Here is a 9,287-nt window from a genome sequence, read left to right on the forward strand (position 1 = left end):
TGCATTTGAACTCATGTAAAGCGATTTTTACCTCAAAAGTTGTTAAATAACTTTTTACTTTTACTTTGGGCCAGACCAGATACCGGTATCACTTGAGCAAAACCTTACCTATACTAAATAGTGTTTAGGGTCAAGATAAGTAAATTAAAATATGATAGCCTTTTCATATGAGCAGCTTTTTATATTTTTTGTTATTTTCCCCTATAGGCAGATTGTCATTAAAGTGGTTTGTCAAGTGGCTCAGATCGGATCTGTAACATGAACCTGTAAACAGGACAAATAACGCATGGAATCTGATATTGTCAGATTAGATTCCGCCCCGTTATATGTGGAAATAAATCAGATACAAATCGGATATCTGCCAATACGTCTGCAGTCTAAACAGACAGATCGGTACCTTTCCTGGCAATGTGTGTCATGCGTCATCAATAATATTAATTCACTTGCCCACACGTTTTGCTAAACCTCTAGCCTGTTATTGACACGTGGGGCTGACCGGGACACCTTGGCCAGTTTTCACAGGAATTATAGTGTTTCATTATCATGGTGTCCGCGCGTCTGTTTTTGTCAAGTCCATGCAGATTGATACGAGGGCAAGCTAGGGAGTGTGAAAAAAGAGCGCGCGAGACAAACACCAGATTTCGTTTGAGAAAGATGATTTCCAGGGAAGGCACTTTTTTTTTCGTTTTTGAACAGCAACAGTCTATTACTTTAAGAGGTGATAAATACTATAAGCTGCCAGTCAGCAAGGTCTATCATATCAAAACTTAATCTAGGGGTGTAAGGTTTAGTTTTTAAAAAAATCACAACTAGAATTTGCCCTCCCAGGTGATACCGATATGTGAAATTTTGGGTCTTGGCTCAAGGACTAGGACCTTCCCTGGCAATGCGTGTGCTACATCATCAATGATAATAAACACGTTTTGCTGAACCTCTGTAGCCTGTTATTGACACGTGGGACTGACCTGGACACCTTGGCCAGTTGTCACAGGAATTATAGTGTTTCATTTTCATGGTGTCAGAGCATCATTTCTTGTCGGTTCCAGGGTGCCATTCCGAAGGGCCGCCACTCCGAACGTTTACTTTAATTTGTCGGAATGCCGACCCTTAATTATTTATGGGAAAAGGGTGCCATTACGAACCTGAAAGAAAGGGTGCCATTCCGAACCTGAAAAAATCTTGAATGGTTTACGGCACGGAGTAAATGAGTTTAATTGTGGTGGTAGCGTAGTGGTCAGAGCCTCTGCTTTTGACGCGATGGATCAGGGTTCGACTCCCGGGGGAGATACATATTAACTGCGATTTTATTGGCCTCTACCTAACCTTTTCACTAACATTGCCTAAACCTAACCAAAGCACAGAGCAAGGACATTTATTTTCAGCAGGAGTGCCGCGGCTGCATCAGACCATGGATGTAATGCATCAGACTCGCACCTGGGTGAAACTTTGGAGGCGGAGGGGGAGGGGCCGGTCGGGCGCTGTCCCCGCGGCGCGTCGTGTCAAGCCGGGCAGGAAGTCAAACCACGAGAGAATCCGGTCAATTTTCAAAATAAAACACATTCGGAACGGCGGCCCCTCGGGAAGTTCGAAATGACGGACCTTCGGGAATTTTCGGACTGGCAGACCGTCGGAATGGCGGTCCTTCGGAATGGCGGTCGCCCCCCGTTTTGGTTAAGTCCATGCAGATCGATACGAGGGCAAGCGAGGGAGTGTGAAAAGAGAGAGCGCGAGACAAACACCACTTTTCGTTTGAGAAAGGCCCAAAGTTGTTAAAGTGAGAAAAAAATACTTAATTGACAGGGCTTTCACATCCACCACCTTTTGTTCACGTTTTGTTGATCTGCGTTCATCATTGTCCAAAATAAAGGACTGAACTGATCTATCTATCTATTTTGCCTCTACACCAATTGAATAAGGTATTGGGAAGAAATATAATTTGTCAAAAAGTATCCTTATTGTAATTAGAAAATACATTGCAATGATTTAGACCTGACAATCGGCTAATTGAAGCTTATTTACACCTATATTAGATAAATTACTTGAAACACTACTCAAGGGTTTACAGTATACAAGTCTCTGTGGCTGGCCATTAGTTCACACCCAAAGAAGAGGATATGATGAAAGAAAGATGATTTACAGGGAAGGCACTTTTTTTCGTTTTTGAACAGCAACAGTCTATTACTTTAAGAGGTGATAAATACTATAAATCTGCCAGTCAGCAAGGTCTATCATATCAAAACTTAATCTAGGGGTGTATAGGAATAAAAGAATCACAACTAGAATTTGCCTCCCAGGTGATACTGATATGTTTTGGGTCTTGGCCCAAGGACTATATATGTTAATAATGACATGAGGTGGATAAAACCTTTGTATACAGTGAAGCCTTAGTGTCTTGCCAATATGTGCCTGATATGTCAGTTGTGTTGACATTTTCTCCAGCACTGTGGGGAATTACAAAAGGCAACATGTCACCCTGGAAAATGTGCAATATATAATATCAGAGTAAGCTATCATTTATTAATTTTTTTTATTGCCACATTCCTTACACAGTGTGCATAACAATCATTCATCTGCCGCTCTGTCTTCACTTCCATCTTCGGTCAGATCGAGAAAAAAAAACTCAAACGATCTGAACATCTGAATAAACGTGAACTCAATCTGTGGCAAATCAAAAAAGCCCAGCTGCACGAGATTATCTGCATGGTTGTCGTGGGGAAGCCAGATGTCCAGCATAGAGACAGAGGGTGGGGAGGCAGGGGGCCAAAAGGTAGCGTGGTAGGTAGGTAGGTAGAGCAGCTCTGAAGAGTTTCTACATACACCAACACTAACCAGGGATTGAACTAAATCAAAAAAACCCAACGAAAATACTGACAGCCGTGCTCTTTCACTCTCTTTGTCTTTTACAACTTTCACGCATCTCACACACACACACACACACACACACACAAGTTTGCAGGCACCGTTATACTGTTTGTTTGGAAAGAAACTATAGGGTTCTCTTTAGGAAAAGTCATCATCTGTGACTGAATCTTATCTGACTATGTGCAAAAACTTTGTGGACAGCGTCAGCCACCAGTAGCTAGAGTAGCAGTAGGTAATCTTGGCCATGCTCCAGTCTATATACTGAGAGTGTTGAGAGCTGGTACTAAAGTAACAGCATCTGGCAGGTTCTGGTTCTGGTCCTGGCCTCCTCCTTTTCCCTGCAGGAACTTCTGCCGATGCCTCTCCTCCTGGCGCTTCTTCTTCTCTTGCCGCTGCTGCTCTTTCCTCTGCTTGTTCGATACCTTAGGGGATGAAGGAAATAAACATGTTTGTCTCGTCAGGCTGTGGCATTAGATTGTGACGGAACGAGAAGCCGGTCAGCTACTCCACCTTGAGCTTTTGTACGTTGCTGCCCTCTGCTGACTGCCTTTGGTCGCTGCAGTCTGTAGCTGCAGCTCTGCAGGCGGAGCAGGATCCCGAGGCGCACTGGCCCTGGCAGGACTGACCCAGCACAGAACCGACGAGCCACTCGGCGTTGATGGTAGCCGCGCTCAGCTGGAGCAGGTTCTCCTCATCACCTGAGGCAGAAAACACAAACAAACAAACACATGAGCAACTGAGCAGTCTACTGAATTAGAGTTTTTTTTTTAGTGAACTGAAACTGTCGCTGAGCAGATAAGCTCATAATGGTGATTATAAATTAAATTTGGGAAGTGTGACTAAGTTGATTTCTAGTTTTTGCTCTTTTGCCCTCACTGTTTAAATCTTCCTGCAGCTAATGAGTCAAGTGGAACTTCTGACCCTGGATTCCTCGATTCTTGATGGAGCTCAGGATCACGTTGTCCTCCTCCGAGGCAGTGGGGGAAGGATTTTTCTGTCTGTCCCTCTGACCGTCCCCGAACTCACGCTGCTGGCCTCGTGAATTCTGCATGTTCTGACAACAGCAAAGGCAAGAAAAATCATCAGAAATGCACCAGTAAAGGGTGTCTCATTTGGGGAGCTCTAACAAAACTTAAGCATATACATATATGTGTTAAATGTGAGAAACTCTAGAAATCTAAACAAGCAGACCTGCAAGTTACTACATAACTTCATCTGATGTATGGGGTTTGTACACTAGAGTATACCTCTATGCGGAGCTGAGCTGGACTCTCAGAGTTGTCTCCAGTCCGCCTCACACTGTCATAATGATCTCCATAGCGGTATGCGATGTGCAGCTCTCTGCACACCTGCTTCTCGGCACCATTGATCTGCCATGAAAACACAACAGATAAACTGTGAATTGTACCAAGGGCTGTTAACTAGCATATCTAATGGCACAGGTAATTACATGGTGTAATTTGAAAGCTTTTGCATGCCCCTACCTCCCAGAGTGGTGTGTTCAGTTGATGGATGACCACCTTCACCTGTTGACTGCGAGCAAAAGCCACGATTGCGTCGTTCCCAGCAAATGTACCAGGCTGAGAGAGGTTAGACACTGGGCGGAAAGAAACAAAAACATGTTTTCACAAAGGTAAACCTACGCAGTGATCACACAGCGTAACTTCTTCGTAACTTTCAATGGTGCCCTACAGAAGCAAAGGATGAAGGGAAGTATGAAAATATAAATATTATTTGTGAAGCAAAATATGTTTTTTAAATGTTGTACTTGTTGTCTTGGAGGTTCCCAATTTGGGAACCACTGACACGTTCAATCTGTCCACTGCAAGCAGACAGACTGACCACCAGGGGTCAGCACATAGTTGTTGGTCAAAATGGTCTCCCATTGATATCAAAGAACTTCTCATTCAAAGAAACTTCATGATTTTATTCACTGCTAATGAGGTCCTGGTCAAAGCCTCTTATCTGATCACAGGCTTTTATTTCCGTCATTGATTTAGTCTGTGTCTCAGACTAGGTCATTTTCTTACAGTGCTGTGCGAAGGGCACATCGTCCTCCACGAAAGGCTCAAAGTCTTGTCGATGAGACGACATATACTGGACAGTCTCTTGGCGAAGCCGCAGGTGACCCCGGGAGTGACCCTCTAACTGGTCGCCTAAGGCTCTGAACAGGCAGTTTCTGCAAACAAATGAAGAAGTAGACTAAGGTCTCTCCCAGGTAAATCTATCAGGACATTTTAACATTTCACAGGCGCCCATGTTAGAGTTGACATTAGATGCAAAAGTTCGGGTTTTGGACAATAAGAGTAACTTTGGTTCTTCAAAACACAAGCTTCCCAGACCTTTGGCCCAGTAATAAACATGACGGATGAACACTGACAAGTTATTGCTCTAGTGACATTTTCCTTTAATGTGCAGCAGCCACACAGCTATAAAAATGATGTAGTTTACTTAACAACATATTGTTACTGACTGTGTACAAAGGGGAAGTGGACACAGAGGCTGGAAATGTTTCTTCTGGTTACTAATGGTGACACAGCTGTTGCCAGCTTGAAGCTAAGCCTTTTTGTGTATTATATGATTTAAGGGAAATGTGTTACAGTATCAGTGGCGCTTGCACCAACACAATCACAACACAATCTTTTTCTGTCTCCTACCCATCTCCAGGGACTTCTCTCAGCTTGAGCCCCAGTGCCTGAAGCTGATTGGAGAAACTGACAAACTCTGCTCCTTCATCACCATCCTGAGGCCGGTTCTTCCGATCTTTTACAATGGCCCGGCGCGCAGCCCGCTCATCCCTCTTACGTTCCAGTTCACTCTTTTTATTGCTGCGCACAGGTTTCGAGGTCTGCTTCCTAGACATGACGGCTGCAGTCGTTTCTGCAGGCCTACAACACCAAATGTCTTCTCACAGTAACGACCCAGCACTTGCATCAAGCACAGCCAAACATCTGGAACCTGTTTTAAAAATACAGAGAAACAGAGGTGGGGAGGAGAGGAGGAGAGGAGGAAGAGAGGACACGTTTTCAGGATATGTTATGAGATATGTATTGTAGTTTCCTTATGGTATCATAAATTATCCCATAGTTGTCATTTTAGCCAGCAAACCAATCTGTTAAGGAAGAATTTGCAAGACATAAACATACCGCCACAGTCTCTGATGTAGAAGACATTGTACCAAAATACATAAGGAAATGTGACGTTTAGAGGCTGAGACTATTGGACTATACGGCATTTATGGATAAATCTACTGAGCCGCGAGTTATTTTCGTATGTATCAGCGCATGATATTGTTAGACTAAGATAATATCGACGGATGAAGAAGCAGTTTGTTTCAGTCTGATCTGTTCTTGGATCTCGCAGCAAACAGGAGCTCTGCACAGCGTGTTGTGGTGGGAGCAGGTGAATATCATGTCTTGTTCCCCTAAGTGAAATATTGTATGATGAAATGTTTGACGAATTGACAACTGTGTCCAACACCTTTAGTCAGTATCTTTCACATTTTTTGAGGTGCTGGTATTCGTGGCAATAGTGTGTCACGGTGAGGAGTTCACTTAATAGCGTTACGTTACTCCCGTGTCGTCATTTTTGAAGCTAAACAACACTTCGACTAATTTCGTCACATAGTTGACCAACAAGTCGACATTTCTAACTTTAACCAACAAAGAACTAACTAACGTTAGCACTACGTAATAACTAGTACTAGATTTCTGCTAGATAATATTGATTTAATGCAATATTATCGACATAAGCTTTGCCAACGTAAGTTCGACAGCTAGCAGTTAGCTGAGCAGCTAGCTGGCGTTAACGGTTGAATATTACATAACAAACCATTTCTCCCCGCCTGTAGCTCCACTACACAGTGAGCAGCTAAATACTTTAGCGTAGTGAACAAACTGGTACTTGCCTTTATTAGGCTGCGCTCGACGAGATGCGTCGTTGTTTCGTTTCTTGTGTTTTTTGGCTCAGAAGGGAAATGTAATGATTGTCGTTTTTGTTTACAACTCAGTTTCCGCTTACGTAACTCCGTCTGCGTCAAAACGTACGGAAGCGGGAATGGGTCAAAAGAAGAAAAAAAACTGCAAACGGATGTCGAAAGTAGCAGGTATCTATACATTATTTCACACATCCTCTGCATGTATGAAGATACCCATATCCAAGATATCAAACTACTCCGATTAGAAGATGGTTTACATAAAAAACTAAATGTTTTCCTACAATTTGTTTGATTTATTCATCTTATATAAATAAACCAATAGCCTAGGCTACATGTTCAAAAATTGTTATGTTTAGGCTATATATTGTTGTTGTTGTTTTTTTTTACTTATTTAGGCCTACCATTAGTTTTTTATCATAACCTAAAGTGGTCTCAGACAACTAAGAACTATTTATCATTTTGATAATTGCAGCAAGTCAGAAAACTCTGAGTCATTTTATATTACAGACTGTGACTCAGGATGAGGAGGCTGATTTACATTTTAAAAGAAATTTTGCATCTGAAAATCCCTCCAACTTCTACTCCACCTTGCTCGTAGAAAATCTACTCACCAGCAACTCCTTCAGATTACTCCACACAGTTGGAGAATAAAATGTGGGGGAGGAGTGGGCCGAGAAGCAATAAACAGAATGTTGGCTATGTAGAAAAGCCAAGCAGACACAGTGAGACAAAAAGACAATAGCCCGAAGACACGAAACTGCATCAAAAAACAGTAGCGCAGTAAAACTATTCCATTTTGTAAGAATAGAGCAAAAAAGAACACAAATTTTTACTGAGCGAGCTGACGTAAAAGAAACAGGGCACAGATCTGCAGATGTAAGTGGGTATGTGGTTTATTATAGACCATAGTGACTGATGGCACTGTGTGCAAGCAGATGTAATGGCCTGAAGGTTATCCATGCATTTGTGCATGTGCAGCAATCAGCGTCAGTCACCTGAGTGGAACAGAAGAGCAATCACCCAACCGTGGACAACATATCATTTATACTGCACATGTACAGTATGCTTCTAGGTGTGTGTGTGTGTGTGTGTGTGTGTATGGAGAGGGGTGGGGGTAGCCTACATCAAATCATTATGTTACAGGCAGACATGAGGCTAAAATAGAACATGAACACATTTATGACTGATTCTGCTTTTTACATCACTGACTTACTATTATTTGTATGGACACCATCACCTAGATAGTAATATGAATTATAACCAACCTGCCTGTAATATACAGTATCTTGGTCCAATGGGGACTCTGAGTTCCCAGTTCCTAAATGGTCTAAACTACATTTACTCTTCAAACTAACAAACTGCGTGTGCTGCTTATTTTTATAACAGCTAACAGATAAACTGGCCTCTTCCACTTTAGCAGAGTATTTTATTTTTGCCTGTAACCAAATGCAAATACCGCAGTTTTTGGTAGGCTATATGTTGGAATTTTAATGCAGCAGACAACTCACGGGACGAGACTTGGTTCATTTATACTAGTGCTGCACAATACGTCATATTACCATTATATGGCCAGATAATGTGATTTTAGTGTAAATGGTCATTTTTGCTTTTCATTTTCACTCAAAGGTATATTGTGTAGGAATTACTCCCATCTAGCATTGCGGTTGTAAATCGCAAGCAACTCAATCGTATTTTTCATGCTGCATTCACGTGAAATTGGGCAGACGGCAGACGGACGACAGCCGCTGCACATAACGGCATAAACAAGCCTCTATGTAAACAAGTGGCAAAACAATACACGTGACAATATGTTGTCATGGCGATGTGGTATTGTTTACCTGACCCACGTTTTACCGGCTTTCTCTCGACTTCTGTGACTAAAATGACATCTGGTTTGTTAGCGACGGCCGTCTGCCCGACTGCACCTGAATGCAGCATCAGTGTAACGCTCCATTCCTCCTCACTGCACCGCCACCCGATTTGACTTTTCACACCGCCGACAGTGTCTCCGGTGAGTTTCCGTGGTTTCCTACGCCACGCTGCCACTGAACGTAAAAACATGGCGACATGACCTGGCAGCCAGCACCGAGCTTACCCGCTCGTTGTATATATAAATGATATGAACGGCAAATTCAGAGCTGAAAGGAACACTTCAGTTTGTTGATGGGGGTGATTACTGATTAATGAAAAACGTACTTTTGAACAAAATAATCGATTTTCGTGAAGAGATAACAGGAGAAGTTACACAATGCCCCTTTAAAAAGTATAAGATTGATGATGTGATGTTTGTTGGATCTTGTACCAAACATTTATTTAAAACATTCATGTCTTGAGAATATGATTTGTTGTCAAGGAAATATTTGCAACAACCCAACACTTATGGCACTTTTTGGATTATTTTATGGATTTTCTAACTTCCCACTTCAGGTTAATTTCACCCCACCACTTAAATAAAACACTGTATAAACTCAACAACTTACTCCAGACA

At 42.3% G+C, this 9,287-nt stretch overlaps 1 protein-coding gene across 1 annotated transcript; it reads right to left on the reverse strand.

Moving 5' to 3' along the window:
- Positions 1-2,339: 2,339 nt before the first annotated feature.
- otud3 (OTU deubiquitinase 3) lies at positions 2,340-6,890 on the reverse strand. The gene is made up of 8 exons (XM_085781281.1): positions 6,770-6,890; positions 5,520-5,820; positions 4,893-5,041; positions 4,347-4,459; positions 4,110-4,232; positions 3,784-3,916; positions 3,373-3,560; positions 2,340-3,284 (listed from the first exon to the last, which is right to left on the reverse strand). Exons 2-8 carry the CDS (start codon positions 5,723-5,725, stop codon positions 3,117-3,119), a joined length of 1,080 nt encoding a protein of 359 aa, XP_085637407.1. The 5' UTR covers positions 5,726-5,820; positions 6,770-6,890; the 3' UTR covers positions 2,340-3,116.
- Positions 6,891-9,287: the final 2,397 nt, after the last annotated feature.

The sequence above is a fragment of the Trachurus japonicus genome, chromosome 7 (assembly GCF_045865225.1).
Source record: "Trachurus japonicus isolate A0001 chromosome 7, Traja_1.0".
Classification (NCBI taxonomy): domain Eukaryota; kingdom Metazoa; phylum Chordata; class Actinopteri; order Carangiformes; family Carangidae; genus Trachurus; species Trachurus japonicus.

Bases quoted from the DNA above. Each gene is read 5' to 3' on its own strand.
- otud3 (XM_085781281.1), bottom strand. From the start codon at position 5,725: ATGTCTAGGAAGCAGACCTCGAAACCTGTGCGCAGCAATAAAAAGAGT. The intron at 5,042-5,519 runs GTAGGAGACAGA...ATTTGTTTGCAG, and splicing joins AGAGAAGTCCCTGGAGATGG to AAACTGCCTGTTCAGAGCCT. The intron at 3,285-3,372 runs GTGGAGTAGCTG...TCATCCCCTAAG, and splicing joins GCAACGTACAAAAGCTCAAG to GTATCGAACAAGCAGAGGAA.